The sequence below is a fragment of the Microcaecilia unicolor genome, chromosome 3 (assembly GCF_901765095.1).
Source record: "Microcaecilia unicolor chromosome 3, aMicUni1.1, whole genome shotgun sequence".
In the NCBI taxonomy this organism is placed as follows: domain Eukaryota; kingdom Metazoa; phylum Chordata; class Amphibia; order Gymnophiona; family Siphonopidae; genus Microcaecilia; species Microcaecilia unicolor.
Window position 1 is genome coordinate 524,146,207 of NC_044033.1, and position 24,074 is coordinate 524,170,280.

At 44.8% G+C, this 24,074-nt stretch overlaps 1 protein-coding gene across 3 annotated transcripts in view; it reads right to left on the bottom strand.

Annotated features, from left to right (window-relative positions):
* The window catches only part of BEND3 (BEN domain containing 3), a 57,475-nt gene that overhangs the window by 17,066 nt on the left and 16,335 nt on the right, over nucleotides 1–24,074 (bottom strand). Inside the window, exons 3-4 of one of the 3 annotated variants that reach the window (XM_030199178.1) lie at nucleotides 16,879–16,881; nucleotides 4,830–5,056 (exon numbers count right to left, since the gene is read on the bottom strand). In XM_030199178.1, the coding sequence (XP_030055038.1) occupies nucleotides 4,830–5,056; nucleotides 16,879–16,881 (230 nt within the window). Of the gene's footprint in view, nucleotides 1–4,829; nucleotides 5,057–16,878; nucleotides 16,882–24,074 lie in introns of those variants that run through there. The other 2 variants (XM_030199179.1, XM_030199180.1) reach the window with 2 other exon arrangements.

Consider the following 24,074-nt stretch of genomic DNA (forward strand, 5'->3'; position numbering starts at 1 on the left):
CCATCTCTCCTACTCTTATTCCTTTTATCTGTCACATTCTCAACCTCTCACTTTCCACTGCGACTGTCCCTGCTTCCTTTAAACATGCTGTGGTCACACCTCTCCTTAAGAAGCCTTCACTTGACCCTACTTGTCCCTCTAATTACCGACCCATCTCCCTCCTTCCTTTTCTCTCCAAATTACTTGAGCGTGCTGTTCACCGCCGCTGCCTTGATTTTCTCTCCTCACATGCTATTCTTGACCCATTACAATCTGGTTTTCGCCCTCTCCACTCAACTGAAACTGCGCTTACTAAAGTCTCCAATGACCTATTACTGGCTAAATCCAGAGGTCAATATTCCATCCTCATTCTTCTTGATCTTTCCGCTGCTTTTGACACTGTCGATCACAGCATACTTCTCGATACCCTGTCCTCACTTGGATTCCAGGGCTCTGTCCTTTCCTGGTTCTCTTCCTACCTCTCCCTCCGCACCTTTAGTGTTCACTCTGGTGGATCCTCTTCTACTTCTATCCCTCTGCCTGTCGGTGTACCTCAGGGTTCTGTTCTTGGTCCCCTCCTCTTTTCTATCTACACTTCTTCCCTTGGTTCATTAATCTCATCCCATGGCTTTTCCTACCACCTCTATGCTGATGACTCCCAAATCTACCTTTCTACCCCTGATATCTCACCTTGCATCCAAACCAAAGTTTCAGCGTGCTTGTCTGACATTGCTGCCTGGATGTCTCAACGCCACCTGAAATTAAATATGACCAAAACCGAGCTTCTCATTTTCCCCCCCAAACCCCCCTCCCCGCTCCCCCCGTTTTCTATTTCTGTTGATGGCTCTCTCATTCTCCCTGTCTCCTCAGCTCGAAACCTTGGGGTCATCTTTGACTCTTCTCTCTCCTTCTCTGCTCATATCCAGCAGACCGCCAAGACCTGTCATTTCTTTCTTTACAACATCCGTAAAATCCGCCCCTTTCTTTCCGAGCACTCTACCAAAACCCTTATCCACACCCTTGTCACCTCTCGTTTAGACTACTGCAATCTGCTTCTTGCTGGCCTCCCACTTAGTCACCTCTCCCCTCTCTAGTCGGTTCAAAACTCTGCTGCCCGTCTCATCTTCCGCCAGGGTCGCTTTACTCATACTACCCCTCTCCTCAAGACCCTTCACTGGCTCCCTATCCGTTTTCGCATCCTGTTCAAACTTCTTCTACTAACCTATAAATGTATTCACTCTGCTGCTCCCCAGTATCTCTCCACACTCGTCCTTCCCTACACCCCTTCCCGTGCACTCCGCTCCATGGATAAATCCTTCTTATCTGTTCCCTTCTCCACTACTGCCAACTCCAGACTTCGCGCCTTCTATCTCGCTGCACCCTACGCCTGGAATAAACTTCCTGAGCCCCTACGTCTTGCCCCATCCTTGGCCACCTTTAAATCTAGACTGAAAACCCACCTCTTTAACATTGCTTTTGACTCGTAACCACTTGTAACCACTCGCCTCCACCTACCCTCCTCTCTTCTTTCCCGTTCACATTAATTGATTTGATTTGCTTACTTTATTTATTTTTTGTCTATTAGATTGTAAGCTCTTTGAGCAGGGACTGTCTTTCTTCTATGTTTGTACAGCGCTGCGTATGCCTTGTAGCGCTATAGAAATGCTAAATAGTAGTAGTAGTAGTAGTAGAAAGAAGGAGAGAAAAAAAACAGCAAATAGACAGAAGGCCCTGGAAACTTATTTAAGAGCAGAGAGAGAAGCAGAACCAGAGATTGGGGCATGCATGATCAGAAAAACAAAATTACTAGACAACAAAGTTAGAAAAATAATGGTACTGTGCCAGCATGCAGAATCTGGATGCTTGGTTAATTTTTGCCTGTATTTGAAGAGGGGTTATCTCTGCTCTGCACGTGTGACCGCAAGGCCAAGTGTCTGAGTAGAGATCTGTAGCAATTCACAACTTGTTAGGTTTCCCAGTTGGTGTATGTTCTAGGGCTCACTGCAATATTTACTTTGCTATGTTTTCCTAGGTATATTCTTGTGTTAGCTTTGGAAGTTGATGCTGTTATGAAATGGTAGATTTGTTCTGTAAGTCCTGAGTGGCTTTTCTAGGGTATAAAACAATTATTATTACAAGATCCCTGGTGCTGGAGAGGGTTTATGTTGCTGTTATTGAGATGACACCATAACCAGACACTTATTTTGTATGGTAAGTTGTATGTGGAAATGTCCTGGTTCTGCTTTTGTACCCACTGTTGTATCAGTAAGGTTTCTGTGAATGCAGATTATGTTTAATCTTAATACCTTGATGGTCCAGGGTCAGGGGTCACTATTTACAGGCCACATAATTTCATTGCAAGAATTTTAGATCTTTTATATCGTCTGCTGCTGGTAACAGGGATATGTGGCTACTGTGGGGTGGAACCATGGACGGTCACCTAAGGTTGGCCCTGTATGAGTACCAGTACCTAACACTGGGCACAGGACCCACTCTGGCCCAACAGTTTCTTCTCTTCCCCTCCCTCAGCTTCAATACCATCCCCCCAACCACCACCACTAGCTTTGATGTGCAGAAATGTCATTTTGGTCTGCCAACCTCCTGTGGCCACCCCAGATACTTCCGTCTAGAGACGCCACTGAGAACAGCTTACCTTGTAAGGAGTTTGCCTTGTAACCACAAGGTCCCTAGTTCGAGACTAAGTTTTGCAATTCTGTTTTTTAGTCTTTTCATTTTTGGTAATTAATTTATTATAAAAAGTTGAAGATTTTTTTTAAGTGTGTTGGAGAGAACCAGTTTTTATGATTTATTTTACTTTCATTATTATTATTAATATTCTTTCTGAGATCCTTGGTTGTCCATCTCACTCACTGTGTTTAATTTGCTGTAAACTGTGGTAACGCATTAGTTATCATCTAATGTTTATGTTCTTTTAAACATATTTTATTAACACTTTGGTACTGAAGTTATTTTATGTAAGGATAATTCATGTTTATGTACATTGTTCATCTCTCTCTACATATATATTTGCAGGATTTATCCCCTAATGCAGACAGTTTGCTGAAACGTGGCTACATCCGGTTTCCTTTGATGATTTGCTCCAATGAAGTACAATAATGTACAATCTAAAAAAACAAAAGGAAAAGAATGGAAAAGAACTACAATTACAGAAGGAAAAACACACATTCTAATAACACAGATCTAATATTATAGAGAGAGCCATCTGCCACTGCCGTTTTCCCTTGGAAATGTACACAAAGAGGCCGTGATGACAGTGAAACCTTTGTGTGTAGTATGCATCTGGCACAACCCCACCCCCGTTAACCGCTAGTTTTCTGCGTATGAAATATGAATACAGTTAGCTTTCTGCATTGCGCTTGTGGCAGAAGCCATGCACTCAGACATCCGTGAGCCTTTCTGCATTGGCCCCGGAGGAAGCACTCCACGGTAGCAGTTGTACTGCAGGGAGGCAAAGAAAGCAGTTAATGGGAGAACCAAGCTGCAGGGCCTGAATACAGCAGTCAACAGTTCAGTGGCGTAGCTACGTGGGGCCACGGGGGCCTGGGCCCACCAAATTTCCTGTGGGCCCCTGGTTTTGCTGGCGGGGTCCCCAACCCCCGCCAGCTGAAGTGTTGTCCAGCGCCGGTCTCCAGCGCTACTCTGTCTTCCCCTCACGTCCAGCACGCTCCTTTTAGTAAAACTGTTGTCTTCCCCTTACGTGCAGGACGTGAGGGGAAGATAGATCAGGGCAGGCAACGAGGTGGCGCAGGAAACCGGCGCTGGACAACGCTTCACCTGGTGGGGCTTGGGGACCCCCACCAGCCAAGGTATTTGCTGCGGCAGTGGGTGGGGAGTGGCAGGGTGGCAGACCAAAATGTGCCCCCCACCGCGAGGTCTGGCTACACCCCTGCAGCAGTTGCTAGGCCACATGGTCAGGATGCTGCCGAAATCGAGGTAGGCCACATCATGATCTGCCTATACACCCTGGAAGGAGGCAAGTCTGCAATAGTGGTGTCAGGCCTGATTGGAGTGGGGGGGGGGGGGTCAGAAGGAAGTAGGAGGTAAGTGGATGGGGGGAAGGAGAGCTGAAATTAGGATATGGAAGAGATGGGTAGGTTAGAAAGCAAGTAAGAGTATGGAGGAAACTGGAGTTAAAGGAGTACAGGGAGCAATTAAGAGCATGGAGGACCTCAGGCCCTGGGAAGACAAGGAGAGAGCGAGCATGCAGAGGTGGAGAGGGGTGGACAGCACTGGTATCTGGACATGAAGGGGGCAGACGACGAACGCAATCTGGCCTATGGGGAGCGACATCACAGCTACCATGCTACAGCAGATGAACTCTCACTTGCTGTTAATACCAAACTGAGCCTCCCCCCATTATACGACACACTCTGGACAACAGTCTGCCAGTCAATGACATCATACCTAGACAGTGGCAGTGTCTGACCTCACTCATGACATCACAGTTAAGTGGAGGAGTGGGGGAGTGGCCTAGTGGTTAGGGTGGTGGACTTTGGTCCTGGGGAACTGAGGAACTGAGTTCAATTCCCGGCACAGGCAGCTCCTTGTGACTCTGGGCAAGTCACTTAACCCTCCATTGCCCACCGCATTGAGCCTGCCATGAGTGGGAAAGCGCGGGGTACAAATGTAACAAAAAAATAAGAGGCAATTGTACATTAAATGAAATGATACTATTAAAAGTCCATTTAGTCACCCAAAACGTAAACGCATAATAACCAGACTTTGTATACTTAAGGCTCTGCCAATTGCAGTCTGCCTGGCACAGCTGGGTAAGTCAGGCTGTGCACATCTGGAAATTGGAATGGGCCACTGGTGATCACTGAACTCACCTCTGGGATGATTCGCCTCTTCTTCACACTGGGCAGAGCGCCTTGTTCGCTTCCAGCCCCGCCGCCTGCCAGCAGGGCCTGTTTCCTTTTGCTGAGCTCTGTGAGGCCAGTTGAAAGGGGCGGCTCCCACAGATGCTCTTCGGTGGCTGTGGCCATGATGGAGCAGTCCAGAACGGCATCCTGCAGGTCAGCCTCTACTTTCACAGAGCCGCTTTTCACTTCTGTAACTGAAGACAGAGGAGTAAGCTTGGGTGGGTGAGAGAGCAAAGCACGTTCACACCCCAAAACAGTGCAACTTATGCAACCCTGGTACTTAGAAACCACATCTGGCTCTCCAAGGACCGCCCTTTTCAAAGCATCATAGAGTTCCAGTGTATAAGGAGCATGAGACCCCTTTCATCTGCTTGCCTGATTTCAGGTTCTACCATCACATCTAGGGATCACTTACAGCTTGAATTATTCACTAAGTTCTGTGGCCTGCACTGCTCCCATTTAGAGGCTGTTCTGTGCATCCACCATTCCTGGAGCGGAGGAGCAGGCCTAATGATCAGAGCAGTAGGCTGACAACCAGGGAATCCAAGTTCAAATCCCACTGCAGCACCTTGTGAACAGAGGCAAGTCGTGTAACCCTCCATCGCCTCGGGTACAGACTCTGACTGTAAGCCCTCCAGGGACAGAAAAATACCCACTGTACCTGAATGTATACCACTTCAATAGCTTTCAAGCTTGTAGGTAAATAAGAAATCAAATTTTTACAAAAAAATCCTTCCCGTGAAGAAATATTTCCTTGATATTCTCAAGACTCAATAAGACAACATGCTATCAGCTCTTCGCTCAGACATTCTTTTCCGCTGGAAACGATTTGTTTCTTGTACGTTTTAAACTATCCAAACCCTCCCCCCTTCCTTGAATAAGTGTGCAGGACAGCTCTGTATGAGGGCACCTGGTAAAACAGGCTACAGATCGTGGTGTAAATGATTGTAGCCTACGTGTTGGAGGTATGTGGTTACCTTATCGTAGTCTATAAATTATGGGACCAAATTCGATAAAAGGCACCTTAAAAATTGTCGCCAAAAACCACACGATTAGCCTGATTCTATAAACTACGCCTAAAGTTAGAATATGCGCATCCACTGTTCTCGTGACTAAAATTTATGTGCACCCATTTAGGCCACGTAAAACCAGGCCTAAATACCTGTGCCTAAATAAGGCGCACATTGGGTGTATTCCGTAACAGTGCACATAGTTTTTTGAAACGCCCCCAACACTCCCATTCCACGCCCCCTTTTCAACTGAGCGCATGAGAATTTACATGCACCGCGTTATAGAATACGCCTAGAAAACTGTGTGCGTAAACTCTAATTAAAGTCAATTAGTGCCCCTAATTGGTTAAGTACCAATTATCAGCGCTGACTGGCTTGTTAATCAGTTAAGTTGTGCAGCCAAATTAGCGTGCACAACTTAAGGCGCCATATGTAGAATTTGAGGGTATGCGCATAAGTTGCCGTCTCTCTGCCCCTGAATACATCCTCCACCTCGTGCAAATATGCGCTGATACCCGTGTGTATTTCTAGAATAGCGTGTAGACAGAATATTGCGTGCAGGTGCTTGTAAGCTAGTATTCTAAGCATTTATTCACATGTTGTAGAACTGCCCTCTTTAAATCTCACCTCCCTGGATTTCTTTGACAGATTTATTTTATTTATTTGCATTTGTATCCCACATTTTCCCACCTATTTGCGGGCTCAGTGTGGCTTACAATACATTGTGAAAGGTGGAAGTGCAATTGGTTGCAGTACAATTATGGGTTACATTGTGAAGAATTATATAAGACAGAGTAAATTCAGGATATTCTTAGGGGATAGAACAGTGGAATATAACAGGGGTGAGTTGAGAGGGGGGCAAAACATTGTCGAGGGAACAGGGAGGTCTGACAATTTTATCAGTGGGTAGGGTTTAAGAGTGGTGAGAGCGCGGGAGTAGAGGTTCAGAGAGTGTATTGGTGCGTGTCTATGAGATTGTATGGGCTTTATGTGTTTTGATCCTTGCCGTAGATTTTCTCGAAGAGATAAGCCTTTAGTAGTTTGCGGAAGTCGGTCAGTTCGTAGGTCATTTTCAGGCTGCGGGGTACCGTATTCCAGTATTGTGTGCTCATGTATGTGAAAGTCGATCCGTGCAGTGCTTTGTATTTTATGCCTTTGCACTTAGGGAAATGGAGATTGAGGAAGGTTCGGGACGATCTTTTAGCGTTTCTGGGTGGCAGGTCAATTAGGTCGGACATGTATGCAGGGGCTTCACCGTGAATGATTTTGTGGACTAAGGTGCATACTTTAAAAGTGATGTGTTCCTTGAGTGGTAGCCAGTGTAGTTTCTCCCGTAAGGGTTTTGCACTTTCGTATTTTGGTTTTCCGAAGATGAGTCTGGCTGCTGTATTCTGGGCTGTTTGAAGTTTCTTCAGTATTTGTTCCTTGCATCCTGCGTATAATGAGTTGTAATAGTCCTGTACTCGCTTGTTGCACTACATCATTTTGGAGGTAAGATCCCCAGAAATGGACACAATGGGCTAAATTAAGAGTGCCGAAAAAAAACACTATTCTATAAACCGTTCTTTGTACTTAAAGAAATGTGTTTGATTTCTATTGATAACCTTTAAGAGTGGACTAACACGGCTACCACACCTCTCTACAGCCGCATGAAAAGGCAAATGACCGATCTGACGAAGAAGGGCAACCTTCGAAAGCTAATCAAGAAATGTATTAAGTTATGTCCAATAAAAAAAGGTATCATCTTATTTTCTTTTCCATGTTTTATTTTGTTTGATTTCTATAGATTCTACATGGAATGTTGCTATTCCACTAGCAACATTCCATGTAGAAATCGGCCCTTGTAGATCACCAATGTGGCCGCGCAGGCTTCTGCTTCTGTGAGTCTGACGTCCTGCACGCAGGACGTCAGACTCACAGAAACAGAAGCCTGCGCAGCCTTCTACATGGAATGTTGCTAGTGGAATAGCAACATTCCATGTAGAATCTCCAATAGTAGCAACATTCCATGTAGAATCTCCAATGGTATCTATTTTACTGTCATAGTAATGCTTGAATGTTTTCACTTATATACACTGTCAGCTAGCACATTTGCTTATTTCCGATCTGACGAAGAAGGGCAACCTTCGAAAGCTAATCAAGAAATGTATTAAGTTATGTCCAATAAAAAAAGGTATCATCTTATTTTCTTTTCCATGTTTTATTTTGTTTGATTTCTATTGATAATACTTAAGAAACTAGTTTATAAATCAGGGTTTTTTTTCTGAAGGATCTGTGTATCAGGGAACTAAATGGTGGAATTCACTTCCTAATTTTCACAGCACTTAGACTTACAAAGTTCTATAGGTTACTATGGAACTTTGTAGGTCTAAGTGCTTTGAAAATAGGCCTCCACGTGTCAGAATAATTGTACGCTTTTTCATAAACTGTTAAAGACATTTTCTTTTTAGGAAATTTTTATTAATGGAATGACAGTGGTCTGTTTTTTTTTCTTAGACTCTCAATATGATTTTGATGTACTTATTTCCAAACTGTATGTTAAATGTTCCTGGTTTTTTTTTTTTTATTATTTATTACATTTGTATCCCACGTTTTCCCACCTTTTGCAGGCTCAATTTATGATATTGAATGTAAGCTACATTGAACCGAAAATGTTTTTGTTTTTTTTGGATAATGTGGGACATAAGTGTTAATAAATTAAAAATAAATGAAAATATTATGAAATGCTTTCAGGATTTCTACTCCTCGCTTTATTGCAGTGATGTGAGTATTAAGGAATAGCACATAAATAACTCATCCACAAGGCGTAGATCTCCACGATGTCACGGAGGCTACCACGGAAGCAGAAGTTTATAGAGTGATTAAAAAACTGAAGGCAGAGAAGGCAAGGAGTACTGGAACCCTATTTGGTGAATTTATTTAATGCTTTGCCAAAAGGTGAACAGATCAGAGAGGTGATAAAGATGGCAGGGACTGTGGGGTTGCCGAAATCTGTCTGGGACCTCACACTGTGTGAGTCATACTGCCCCTATCTCTCTCTTGAACATGGACTTAAAATCTTGGCCAGAGTTTTACTACTACTACTCAACATTTCTAAAGCGCTACCAGACTTACGCAGCGTTGTACAGTCAAACATGAAGAGAGAGACACAGTCCCTGCTCAAAAGAGCTTACAATCTAAAGGACATAACAACAGAGACAATCAAATTAGGACAGCATAGTACATCTGATTACACAATAGTTCATAGGGACAGACTAATAGATCTAAACATCTAAAGACAATTAAGGTATGCAAATGCATAATACAGACAGATTGGTAGTGGTATTGAACAGAGGAGTAATGGCAAGGTTAAGTGCCAAAAGCAGAGTCGAAAAGATGGGCTTTGAGCAAGGATTTGAAGATGGGTAGGGATGGAGCCTGACGTATCAGTTCAGGAAGTCTATTCCAGGCAAAGGGTGAAGCGAGGCAGAAAGGGCGGAGTCTGGAGTTAGCGGAGGTGGAGAAGGGAGCAGAAAGGAGGGATTTGTCCAGTGAGCGGAGGTTCCGGGTAGGAATGTAGGGGGAGATGAGGGTGGACAGGTAAGGAGGGGCAGCAGAGTGAGAGCATTTGTAGGTTAGTAGGAGAAGCTTGAATTGTATGCGGTAACGGATCGGAAGCCAGTGAAGTGACTTCAGGAGAGGGCTGATGTGAGCATATCGGCTCTGGCGGAAAATAAGACGTGCCGCGGAATTCTGAACAGTTTTAGCTAACAGTCTTACTGCTTATTTGCCCAAGTTGATTCATAAAGATCAGAAAGGTTTTATGGAGGAACGGCATGCCAGAGACAACATTCGGATGGTAATCAACCTTACCTGGTGGGCATGGCACAGCAGCTATCTTCTGGATTGATTACTGTAGATGTTGAGAAGGCCTTTGCCCAAGTTCACTGGAAGTTTGTTTGCTACTCTGCAGAAATTTGGGATTGGGCCTCATTTTTGTAAGTGGGTTCAGGCCATGTATTCATCTGCTAAAGCCTGTATTCGTGTGACTGGAGGATACTCCAATGAGTTCCTCTTGGGTAGAGTGACTCGGCAGGGGTGCCCACTCTACCCTCTACTTTTTACCTTGACCTTAGAACCTCCAGCAGAGAGAATAAGAGTTAATGGGGGACATAAGGGGAATAGTAGGATGTTCTCCAACATCTAAAATAGTTTTATACGCTAATGATACTATCCAGCTCATTTTCGAAAGAGAAGGGCGCCCACCTTTTGACACAAATCGGGAGATGGGCGCCCTTCTCTCAGGGGCGCCAGAATCGGCATAATCGAAAGCCGATTTTGGGCGTCCCCAACTGCTTTCCGTCGCCGGGACAGCCGAAGTTCCCGGGGGCGTGTCGGGGCGTGCCCCCTAGTCCTACTAGGACTAGGGGGCATGCGATGAAACTACAGTGTAGTAAATTTAAAACAAATCGGAGAAAATTTTTCTTCACCCAACGTTTAATTAAACTCTGGAATTCGTTGCCGGAGAAAGTGGTGAAGGCGGTTAGCTTAGCAGAGTTTAAAAAGGGGTTGGACGGTTTCCTAAAGGACAAGTCTATAAACCGCTACTAAATGGACTTGGGAAAAATCCACAATTCCAGGAATAACATGTATAGAATGTTTGTACGTTTGGGAAGCTTGCCAGGTGCCCTTGGCCTGGATTGGCCGCTGTCGTGGACAGGATGCTGGGCTCGAAGGACCCTTGGTCTTTTCCCAGTGTGGCATTACTTATGTACTTATGTCCTCTACTTGGCTCACTTTTATTACATAGAGCAGTGATTTAACCTATTGTGATGTCATAGTGGCTCATTCCACCAATAAGAGCCAACCTCATTAGTGATGTCACAATGGCTTGATTGTATAGAATGTTTGTACGTTTGGGAAGCTTGCCAGGTGCCCTTGGCCTGGATTGGCCGCTGTCGTGGACAGGATGCTGGGCTCGATGGACCCTTGGTCTTTTCCCAGTATGGCATTACTTATGTACTTATGTGGTTAAGAGATGGACGCCCTCGGCCGATAATGGAAAAAAATGGGCGTCCCTGGTGAGAATATGGTCCGCTTTTTTTTCAGGTCCAAGTCCCAAAAAAGTGCCCGAACTGACCAGATGACCACCGGAGGGAATTGGGGATCACCTCCCCTGACTCCCCCAGTGGTCACTAACCCCCTCCCACCCTCAAAAAACCCACATTAAAAACTTTTTTTGCCAGCCTCTATGCCAGCCTCAAATGTCATACTCAGGTCCATCGCAGCAGTATACAGGTCCCTGGAACAGTTTTAGTGGGTGCAGTGCACTTCAGGCAGGCGGACCCAGGCCCATTCCCCCCCTACCTGATACACTTGTGGTGGAAAATGGGAGCCCTTCAAAACCCACTCGAAACCCACTGTACCCACAATCTAGGTGCCCCCCTTCACCCCTTTGGGCTATGGTAGTGGTGTATAGTTGTGGAGAGTGGGTTTTGGTGGGGGTTTTGGTGGGGGCTTTGGGGGGGCTCAGCACCCAAGGTAAAGGAGCTATGCACCTGGGATCAATTTGCGAAGTCCACTGTTGTGCCCCCTAGGGTGCCCGGTTGGTGCCCTGGCATGTGAGGGGGACCAGTGCACTACGAATCCTGGCCCCTCCCACGACCAAATGCCTTGGTTTGGTTTGTTTTTGAGATGGGCGCCATCGGTTTCCATTATGGCTGAAAACCGATGGCGCCCATCTTCTAATGTTGACCTAAATGTTCAGATTTGGGCGCCCCCAACCGTATTCTCGAAACGAAAGATGGACGCTCATCTCGTTCGAAAACACGGTTGGCCCCGCCCCTTCGCGGCGCCATCCTCGGAGATGGGCGCCCTTAGAGATGGGCGTCCCCGTTCGAAAATGCCCCTCCACGTTCACACTGTCTACACCCTGGCTAACTATGAACTGAATCAAAATATTGTGGTGTCGGGTTTCAAAGTGAACTATGAAAAGTCAGAGGTATTAAAGATCTACTTAGTCCATGAAGAGGAAGGTATTCTGAAAAGTAGTTTTAGTTTTAAATAGGCAAGATCTCATGTTAAATATCTAGGGATGAAAAAAAAACCAAAGCAATGGATCAAATCACTCCCACATGCAGAGCCAGGCAAAATACGAAGGGTGGAAATGACCCCACCCAAGTGGGCCATGATGACAGCAGCAAGTCCTTTATTTAAAAAATGATGAAACATCACACTGTAGACCCAACACGGGAGGAGTGGCCTAGTGGTTAGGGTGGTGGACTTTGGTCCTGAGGAACTGAGTTCGATTCCCACTTCAGGCACAGGCAGCTCCTTGTGACTCTGGGCAAGTCACTTAACCCTCCATTGCCCCATGTAAGCCACATTGAGCCTGCCATGAGTGGGAAAGCGCAGAGTACAAATGTAACAAAAATAAATAGATACTATTGGACATTCTACATGGAATGTTGCTACTATTGGAGATTCTACATGGAATGTTGCTACTATTGGAGATTCTACATGGAATGTTGCTACTATTTGAGGTTCTGTTGCTACTATTGGAGATTCTACATGGAATGTTGTTACTATTGGAGGTTCTGTTGCTACTATTTGAGATTCTACATGGAATGTTGCTATTCCACTAGCAACATTCCATGTAGAAGCCTGCGCGGCCACATTGGTGATCTGTAACGGCCGACTTCTACATGGAATGTTGCTAGTGGAATAGCAACATTCCATGTAGAATCTCAAATAGTAGCAACAGTGGAGGAGTGGCCTAGTGGTTAGGGTGGTGGACTCTGGTCCTGGGGAACTGAGTTTGATTCCCACTTCAGGCACAGGCAGCTCCTTGTGACTCTGGGCAAGTCACTTAACCCTCCATTGCCCCATGTAAGCCACATTGAGCCTGCCATGAGTGGGAAAGCGCAGAGTACAAATGTAACAAAAATAAAATAGATACTATTGGAGATTCTACATGGAATGTTGCTACTACTGAGATTCTGTTGCTACTATTGGAGATTCTACATGGAATGTTGCTACTATTTGAGGTTCTGTTGCTGCTATTGGAGATTCTACATGGAATGTTGTTACTATTGGAGGTTCTGTTGCTACTATTTGAGATTCTACATGGAATGTTGCTATTCCACTAGCAACATTCCATGTAGAAGCCTGCGCGGCCACATTGGTGATCTGCAAGGGCCAACTTCTACATGGAATGTTGCTAGTGGAATAGCAACATTCCATGTAGAATCTCAAATAGTAGCAGCAGTGGAGGAGTGGCCTAGTGGTTAGGGTGGTGGACTTTGGTCCTGGGGAACTGAGTTCAATTCCCACTTCAGGTACAGGCAGCTCCTTGTGACTCTGGGCAAGTCACTTAACCCTCCATTGCCCCATGTAAGCCGCATTGAGCCTGCCATGAGTGGGAAAGCGCAGGGTACAAATGTAACAAAAATAAAACAAAACTCAGGAGTCTCTGTTCTGCAAATATATGAATTCACTACAGTTGCAAGTTGTGCTGCAGGATGAGCTGGAGAAAGAGCTACTATTTATTACATAGGTGATACCTACGTTTTACATCTAGTAGGTTTTTTATGAGGCTTTGCGTTCACTATTTATGAGCATACTAGTAAAAAAAAAAAGCCCGTTTCTCATTGAAATGAAACAGGCACTAGTAAGGTAATGACCTTCTGCCATTCATGTTTTTAAGGGAAGTGTTAGGAGAAATGTGCTCTGATGGTAATCAATAATTTTCACTGGTGTATTATGAGTACTATCATGCCAATGGGGAGGGGGGGGGTGTACCATGTGTGAGACAGAGAGAGAGAATCAGAGTGTTTGACAGACTGAGTGTGTGTCAGAGAGTGTAAGACAGAGATACACAGTGTCTGTAGAGTGTGTATCAGTGAGAGACAAATCCAATGGGGGGGGGGGGGGGGGGGGGCGGGGTGTGTGTGTGTCTGTCAGAGAGAGAGAGAGAGAGTGATTAAACATTATTCTCCTCTTTCGTTCTGTCCACTTGCCTCCTCCTTTGATGTCTGTACCTTGGAGTTCAGTGTGTTTTTCGTGGAGCGTTTTTCTCCCCTTCCAGAGTTCAACTTTCTTGAGAGTCCTGTCAGACAGTTTTGTGTGCTTCCCGCCACCCTGGTCCTCTGTTCGCGGCGTTACTATGCAGCCTTCCCTTCCCTCCGAGGGCGGGGCACTGAGAGCGAGTGCGATTGCCTGTGGTTGGTCATAGTAACATAGTAGATGACGGCAGAAAAAGACCTGCATGGTCCATCCAGTCTGCCCAACAAGACAACTCATGTGTGCTACTTTTTGTGTATACCCTACTTTGATTTGTACCTATGCTCTTCAGGGCACAGACCGTATAAGTCTGCCCAGCACTATCCCCGCCTCCCACCACCAGCTCTGGCACTGACCATATAAGTCTGCCCAGCACTATCCCCGCCTCCCACCACCGGCTCTGGCACTGACCATATAAGTCTGCCCAGCACTATCCCTGTCTCCCACCACTGGCTCTGGCACAGACCGTATAAGTCTGCCCAGCACTATACCCGCCTCCCACCACCGGCTCTGCACAGACCGTATAAGTCTGCCCAGCACTATCCCTGCCCCCAACCTCCAGTCCCGCCTCCCACCACTGGCTCTGGCACAGACCGTATAAGTCTGCCCCGCACTATCCCCCGCCTCCCAACCTCCAGCCCCGCCTCCCACTACCGGCTCTGCTATCCAATCTCGGTTAAGCTCCTGAGGATCCATTCCTTCTGAACAGGATTCCTTTATGTTTATCCCAGGCATGTTTGAATTCCGTTACCATCTCCACCACCTCCCGCGGGAGGGCATTCCAAGCATCCACCACTCTCTCTGTGAAGAAATACTTCCTGACATTTTTCTTGAGTCATTTTTCTTGAGACATTTTTCGGCACCTAACCCTTACCGTTCAGTGAATCCAGACTACCCCAATTTGACTGCCCCTATCGGACCGACCGTTCACTTGTCTATTAGATTGTAAGCTCTTTGAGCAGGGACTGTCTCTCTTTGTTAAATTGTACAGCGCTGCGTAACCCTAGTAGTGCTCTAGAAATGTTAAGTAGTAGTAGTAGTAGTCTGCCCCCCTTCTCCTTCTGATGTCGCGTTACCATGCAGCCTTCCCTGCCCTCGGAGAGCGGAGCACTGACAGCGACTGCCTGTGGTTGGTCCCTTCTCCTTCTGAAGTCGCATTTCTTTCCCTGGCAACTATAGAGAGTTCCCTCGAGGGCGGGGCACTGATCGGGAGTGCGATTATGAACCCTATGAACACTACACGGCTTCACTGCCACAATGCCACAGAGTCAGCTTCAGAACGTTGGAGGTGTGAATTATTATATTAGATATTTGCATAACAAAGACTGGGCCCGTGATGGGTCTACAATGTGACCGTCATCATTATTTAAAGGATTTGCTGCTGCAAAAACCTAGATCAGGTGATGCTTTATGATATGATACAGTATTTATAGTCTGCCAACTGCCAACATGACTAGGTTCAAAGCGGATTACAGCTAAATTTAAAAATTAATAGTAGGCCTTAGCAAACAAGTAGGTTTTCAAGTGCTTCTGAAAAGAAAGATACGATGGCTTAGTTTTAAGCTCTAGGAGCAAGGAATTCCAAATCTGGACCGCTTGATATATAAAAGAAAACCGTAAAGGCTGTTTGTATTTAACTCCTGACAAAGAAGGAAAGGAACTTCCAGCTGTGGAAGCAGATTGAGATGCAGGAAACGTGATTAAGGGGCCCTTTGACTAAGGCGCGCCAAAAAGTGGCCTGCACTGTTGTAGGCGCGTATTTTGGACGAGCACAGGTTCAATTTTTCAGCACACCTGGGGAAAAAAAAGCATTTTTTTTTTTTGTGGCTGAAAATGGACGTGCAGCAAAATTAAAACCGGAACGCGTCCATTTTCGTGCTGAGACCTTACCGCCACCCGTTGACTTAGCGGTAAGGTCTCACGCACTAAGCAGGCAGTTAAGTGGCCAGCCCGCGTACACAGCCGATTACCGCCAGGTAAGTGCCAAGCATTCCAAAAATGCAATTACTGCCCGGGGCACGCCATTTAGCCGGGCGACGGTAGTTTCAATTTGGCATGCGTTCTACATCCGTAAGTGCCTACGTGCCTTAGTAAAAGAGATCCTAAGTTTGTTAAGTGATCTGGGAATAAACCACTACAAAGTTTAAAAACCCAGCAGGCAAGCTTGAAAGATATTCAAACTTTTAACTGGAAGCCAGTGCAGACTCATCGAATAAGCAGTGGCATGGGCACATCGCCTTTTTTTTTTTGACAAAAATCTACTTAGCTGCGGTATTCTGCAAAACCTGCAGCTGAGAAAGAGCCTGAGCTGAAAGTAAACAATATAAACCACTGCAGTAATCTCAATATATACAGAAATACATCAAGCACATCCCGTTCATTCCTAAATCTCCATTATCCTACCTGTAACGGCCTCAAATATAAATCCACTTATGCTTCATCCTTTTTCTTTATCATCACCCAATTATGGAATGCACTGCCAAAAGCTGTCAAAACTACTCAAAACCATCTCAACTTTTGGAAATTACTCAAGACCAGCCTATTTCGGAAGGCCTACACCCAGGCTCCATCATAACACCCAAAGTCCTTCTAAACAGCAAATAAATTGACTATTTTGGACTCTCTTTCCTTTACCCTTTTTCCTTTATACCCTGTTCTTTCTATCCACTCTGACTACCACAATCTATTGTATTTGTATAACTACTGGACTGGCGATAGCCTTTTCAGTCTATTGTAAGCCACATTGAGCCTGCAAACATGTGGGAAAATGTGGGGTATAAATGTGATAAATAAATAAATAAATATGAAAAAACAACAGACCGGATCAAAATGGAAATAATGATTTTGAAGAAAGAATGAATCGCTCGAAATTGGTGTAATTTTAAAACACCTGTCTTAATCACATCATTGACCTGAGGTATAAGAGAGAAAGTGGTACCCAAAAGTGCACGAGGAACTTTCGAAACCTTCTCCGCTTTCAAAAACGTTATCATCAACCAATGACAATTCCGTCGGTGTAGAAGAATCACTATGGCTTAACCATAATACCTTTGATTTTTCTTTCTTTAATTTAAAGCCATGGGCAAGACTCTGCTTTTCAATCCTGTTTGTACATCGAACAAGACTGGGGAGTGCAGAAGATAACCTACTTCAATAGGTATTAGCATAAAAAAACATGTCATCTGCGTAAGAAAAAAACATAGCACCCAATGTAAGAAAACCAGAACAAAAAGAAATCATATAAATATTAAACAAAGATGGAGAAAATGGGGAATCCTACTACTACTAGTTAACACTTCTATAGCTACAATAGTAGCAACATTCCACGTAGAATCTCCAATAGTAGCAACAGAACCTCAAATAGTGGCAAACATTCCATGTAGAATCTCCAATAGTAGCAACGTTCCATGTAGAATCTTCAATAGTAGCAACGTTCCATGTAGAATCTCCAATAGTAGCAACGTTCCATGTAGAATCTTCAATAGTAGCAACGTTCCATGTAGAATCTCCAATAGTAGCAACGTTCCATGTAGAATCTTCAATAGTGGCAAACATTCCATGTAGAATCTCCAATAGTAGCAACGTTCCATGTAGAATCTTCAATAGTAGCAACGTTCCATGTAGAATCTCCAATAGTAGCAACGTTCCATGTAGAATCTTCAATACTAGCAACGTTCCATGTAGAATCTTCAATAGTAGCAACGTTCCATGTAGAATCTCCAATAGTAGCAACGTTCCATGTAGAATCTCCAATAGTATCTATTTTATTTTTGTTATATTTGTACCCTGCGCTTTCCCACTCATGGCAGGCTCAATTTGGCTTACATGGGGCAATGGAGGGTTAAGTGACTTGCCCAGAGTCACAAGGAGCTGCCAGTGCCTGAAGTGGGAATAGAACTCAATTCCTCAGTTCCCCAGGACCAAAGTCCACCACCCTAACCACTAGGCCACTCCTCCACATTTTCTGTTTCCATGCTTAATAAAGACTTCATTTAAATAAAAATAAAAAATTGTAAAAGCACTGTTGCTTTACCTCGAGCAAACAAGGCATTTGCCTCTGTGTAATGATTGCTAACAGAAATACTTCAATCAAATGAGAGGGTCTAAATCCAAACTGCAATGGATGTAAACAGTCGAATTTTAAGTAAAAAAAAAATCTGACAGCAACTCTGCAATATAAGCTTCTAGTAATTTAGCCAAGACAGGAATACTTGCTGCCGGTCTGTAGCTTGCTGATTGACTAATATCTAATTTTGCATTCTTAAGGATACACCCAACCGAGATGGAAATGAACCTGACTGCAGAATATCAATATACTGAAGAGGCTAACCAATCTATTTATCTGATTTGGAGGATCTCTCAACTAATTAAGAAACTGCAGACAGCCCAAAACACAGCGGCCAGATTAATTTATGGAAAATCTAAATTTGAAAGTGCCAAACCCCCCCCCCCCCGACAGAAATTACATTGGCTTCCTGTCAAGGATCGAATCACCTTTAAAATCTGCTCCCTAGTTCACAAAATTCTACACGGTGAAGTTCCTAGCTATATGATTAATCTAATCATCCTGCCACCCAGGAATGCATTAAGACTACTACTACTACTTAACATTTCTAAAGCGCTACTAGGGTTACGCAGCGCTGTACAATTTAACATAAAAGGACAGTCCCTGCTCAAAGAGCTTACAATCTAAAGGACAAGTGAATAGTCAGTTCGATAGGGGCAGTCAAATTGGGGCAGTCTGGATATCCAAGACTATCCCGTTCATATCTAAACCTTCATTACCCAAGCTGCAACGGACTTAAGTACAAAACCACGTATGCTTCATCCTTCTCCTTCAACAGCTCACAACTATGGAATTCTCTGCCCAAAACTATTAAAACCATCCAGAACCATCTCAATTTCAGGAAATCACTTAAGACCATGCTATTTGGACAAGCTTATCCAAAGGACTCGGCAAGTGTCTCCTCTGCTTGATACATATCAATCTAGTGACAATTTTGGACACATCCACCCTTCCCTCCTCTGCCCCGGTTTCCCTGCTCCTTCCGTCCCTTCCCCCTCTTCCCCATTATTTCTTATGTAGGTTTTCTGTTGTATTAGCTTAATTTTACTGCACTGGCGTCTGCCTCTGCGGTGCGCTGTAAGCCACATTGAGCCTGACACTGTTGGGAAAATGTGGGGTATAAATGAGATAATAAAATTAAAAAAAAATAAAATATGAGGGGCAACAATCCAAAAGACAGCTTGATTTAAATAATCTGCATAATAATGTTCTAATTCAGTACAGAGTCTGTCAGCAGGAAATTACTCTGCACTACTGAAAACGACTTAGATCAGGGGTTCCCAAAACCTGGTCCTGCAGGCACCCCAGCCAGTCAGGTTTTCAGGATGCAGTGCAGGCAGTGCATGCAAGTCTCTCTCATGAATATTCATTGTGGGTGTCCTGAACACCTGACTGGCTGTGGTGCCTTCAGGACCACTGACCTAGACCACTGGGAGAACTTCAATCTGCAATGGTTGAGTAGGATAGCTAGCGATAATGAACATTCTGGTTCTTCCTGTCATACTGAAAATACCCCTCATACTCAGTTGACTATCTATATTTGGGATAGGGTAAAGATGAAGGTAATTATACTGTAGGACTTTTTTTTTTTGCATATGGGTATTTAGTACAATAAGAGGCATATTTTCAAAGCACTTTGGGAGGCTAAGTTCCATAGGTTTCTATGGAACTTTGGGAGGCTAAGTGCTTTGAAAATATGCCTCTAAGGCTTTTATGCCTGGCTGAATCCATGCAAGGTATCAGAAGTGGGAGACAAAGGGACTAGTAAGTCTGGGACAATTCTTTTCTTTTTACTCTCTGGAGCCTTTGTGCAAAGACTGGGCCAGATCTTGGGAGAGACATTTCATTGGAGGAATGGAGCAACATTTTTTGGCATGCTAAATTATCTAGAATTTCTGCACGGCTACATGAAACGGGATATAAAGTATTATATCACATGTATGTCACCCTGAAACAAGATCGCCAAGATGATGAGTTATGCCGGAAAGGCTGTGGACTGGAGGGTGGTTTTAACCACTTATGGTGGGAGTGATCAGTAACCGAAAAGGTGTGGCGGATGGTGCAAGATTTGATCTTTGAGATGGGGGGGGGGGAGGGGGGTGATGATTGACTTTAACACCTGACTATTGTCTCCTGAATGCCAGAGAATACAAGGATGGTGGAAGGACAGAACGATATTTGAATTTATGTATAGTGGGGTGCAAGAACCTGTATTGTTTAAACACAGGAAAAACTTGAGCATGCCAAGAGGAGAAGCAGCGATACAGACACTCCTGGACGGCAGTACTTCCGCATTTCGAGATCACAGATTAAACACTACTATTATATATGGGACCCTTTTTTCCAATGGTGGAAGGCTCAGACACATTCATTTCCAAGAAGCAGTGAAAATTGGGAAACGGCATTATTTCTGGGAGTGGAATGGGAGGGAGGGTTTCTAGAAAAGTAAGCCCAAGCTGGTTAGCTTTTTTTTTATTTTTTTTTAATTTAAGATTGTTTCTATTCAACATTTCAATAAAGAAAATCATACAATACACTTAACTGCAGCCACAAGGCTACCAACTCTCCAAAATTCCTCAAACTCATCTGTAATACATAATCAACATTGTATTTTTCCCCCTACCCAACCCTTCCACCCCCCCACCCCCACCCCTCCTCCTCCCACTATCCTCCCGTTCATGGCTGGCTGGTTAGCTTGTTACATGTTTTTAGGCTGCATTTTGGAGTTTGCCATAACATCAGTTTAGAGCATAGATACCGCACTTTGAATACTGTGTGCAATTCTAGTCACCGCATCTGAAAAAAAATACAGTGGAATTAGAAAAGGTACAGAGAAGGGCGATGAAAAGGGGATGGGACGACTTCCCTATGAGGAAAGGCTGAAACTGCTAGGGCTCTTCAGCTCGGAGAAAAGACGGATGAAGGGAGATATGATAGAGGTCTATAAAATAATGAGTGGAGTGGAAGGGATAGAGGTGAATCGCTTGTTTACTCTTTCCAAAAATACTAGGACTAGGGGGCATGCGATGAAGCTACAAAGTAGTAAATTTAATACGAATCGGAGAAAATTTTTCTTCACTCAACGTGTAATTAAACTCTGGAATTCGTTGCCAGAGAATGTTGTAAAAAGCAGTTAGCTTAGTGGGGTTTAAAAAAGGTTTGGATAGCTTCCAAAAAGAAAAGTCCATACGCAATTATTAAAATGGACTTGGGAAAATTCACTGCTTATTTCTAGGATAAGCAGCATAAAATGTATTGTACTGTTTTGGGATCTTGCCAGGTACTTGTGAGGATTGGCCACTGTTGGAAACAGAATACTGGGCTTAATGGCTCTTCGGTCTGTCCCAGTATGGCATTACTTATGTACTTAGAGCCAGTGATGGGAGGCGGGACTGGTGGTTGGGAGGCGGGAAATACTGCTGGGCAGACTTGTACGGTCTGTGCCCTGAAAAAGGCAGGTACAAATCAAGGTAAGGTATACACATATGAGTTTATCTTGTTGGGCAGACTGGATGGACCGTGCAGGTCTTTTTCTACTACTACTACTACTACTACTTAACATTTCTAGAGCGCTACTAGGGTTACGCAGCGCTGTACAAATTAACAATAAGGACGGTCCCTGCTCGGAAGAGCTTACAATCTAAAGGACGAAATGTCAAGTTGGGGTAGATAAGTTTTCTGAGAAGAGGTGTAGTGATTAGGTGCCGAAGGCGACATTGAAGAGGTGGGCTTTGAGCATTGATTTGAAGATGGGTAGGGAGGGGTCACGGCGTATGGGCTCAGGGAGTTTGTTCCAGGCATGGGGTGAGGCGAGACAGAAGGGACGGAGCCTGGAGTTGGCGGTGGTGGAGAAGGGTACTGAAAGGAGGGATTTGTCTTGAGAGCGGAGGTTACGGGTAGGGACGTAAGGGGAGATGAGGGTAGAGAGGTACGGAGGGGCCGCAGATCGAGTGCATTTGTAGGTGAGTAAGAGAAGCTTGAACTGTATGCGGTATCTGATTGGGAGCCAGTGAAGTGACTTGAGGAGAGGGGTGATATGAGTATATCGGTTAAGGCGGAAGATAAGACGTGCGGCAGAGTTCTGGATGGACTGAAGGGGGAGTAGATGGCTACGTGGGAGGCTGGTCAGGAGTAGGTTGCAGTATTCAAGGCGAGAGGTAATGAGAGAGTGGATGAGAGTTCGGGTGGTGTGCTCGGAGAGGAAGGGGCGAATTTTGCTGATGTTATACAGGAAGAAGCGACAGGTCTTGGCTATCTGCTGGATGTGCGCAGAAAAGGAGAGGGAGGAGTCGAAGATGACACCGAGGTTGCGGGCAGATGAGACGGGGACGATGAGGGTGTTCTCAACTGAGATAGAGAGTGAAGGGAGAGGGGAAGTGGGTTTGGGTGGGAAGACAATAAGTTCGGTCTTAGACATATTCAGTTTCAGGTGGCGGTTGGACATCCAGGCAGCAATGTCGGATAAGCAGGCCGAGACTTTGGACTGGGTAACCGCGGTGATTTCTGGTGTGGAGAGATAAAGCTGGGTGTCGTCGGCATAAAGATGATAGTGGAAACCATGAGAAGAGATCAGGGAGCCTAAGGAAGAGGTGTAGATTGAAAAAAGAAGGGGCCCAAGGACAGATCCCTGAGGAACTCCAACAGAGAGCGGGATAGGGGAGGAGGACGAACCATGAGAGTGTACTCATCTACTATGTTATGTTACTATGTTATCAGTTGAGGGAAGCCTCTGTTTAGTGTTTAATTCCTTCCCTTCCACCCCAAGGCTGATCGTTGATTTATAGGCTCTCCGGCCAATGAGGAGGTAGACATTGTACATTGAAGTAAATTTTTATTTTTTGCTTTTTTTCCCCCCAACAAGTGCTGTGTCTGATGTATTTGTTTTAGAAACAGATTTAAATGCTAATTTTATAATGCTGGGGAAACTTTTGCTTTATTTTTTGTTTTTCTTACCTTAGTACAGAGGACTTAGTTTAATTTTCTCCTTAAGGAGCTTCTTTGCTTGCTCCAGGATTTCTTTTTATACCTCCAGTTCAAAAGAAGAGGGGACCTAAATAATATCTTCCGAGGGTTAGACCTTACACAAAAGAAGACAGCTGCTACTGTATTTTATTTTTGTTACATTTGTACCCCGCGCTTTCCCCACTCATGCCAGGCTCAATGCGGCTTACATGGGGCAATGGAGGGTTAAGTGACTTGCCCAGAGTCACAAGGAGCTGCCTGTGCCTGAAGTGGGAATCGAACTCAGTTCCCCAGGACCAAAGTCCACCACCCTAACCACTAGGCCACTCCTCCACTGTTGCTACTATTAACCACTAGGCCACTCCTCCACTGTTGCTACTATTTGAGATTCTACATGGAATGTTGCTATTCCACTAGGAACATTCCATGTAGAAGTCGGCCCTTGCAGATCACCAATGTGGCCGCGCAGGCTTCTGCTGCTGTGAGTCTGACGTCAGACTCACAGAAACAGAAGCCTGCGCAGCCTTCTACATGGAATGTTGCTAGTGGAATAGCAACATTCCATGTAGAATCTCCAGTAGTAGCAACATTCCATGTAGAATCCCCAATAATAGCAAAATTCCATGTAGAATCTCAAAGAGTAGCAACATTCCATGTAGAATGTCCAATAGTATCTATTTTATTTTTGTTACATTTGTACCCTGCGCTTTCCCACTCCCATGGCAGGCTCAACGTGGCTTACATGGGGCAATGGAGGGTTAAGTGACTTGCCCAGAGTCACAAGGAGCTGCCTGTGCCTGAAGTGGGAATCGAACCCAGTTCCCCAGGACCAAAGTCCACCACCCTAATCACTAGGCCACTCCTCCACTGTTGCTACTATTTGAGATTCTACATGGAATGTTGCTATTCCACTAGCAACATTCCATGTAGAAGTCGGCCCTTGCAGATCACCAATGTGGCCACGCAGGCTTCTGCTTCTGTGAGTCTGACGTCCTGCACGTAAGTGCAGGACGTCAGACTCACAGAAACAGAAGCCTGTGCAGCCTTCTACATGGAATGTTGCTAGTGGAATAGCAACATTCTATGTAGAATGTCCAATAGTATCTATTTTATTTTTGTTACATTTGTACCCTG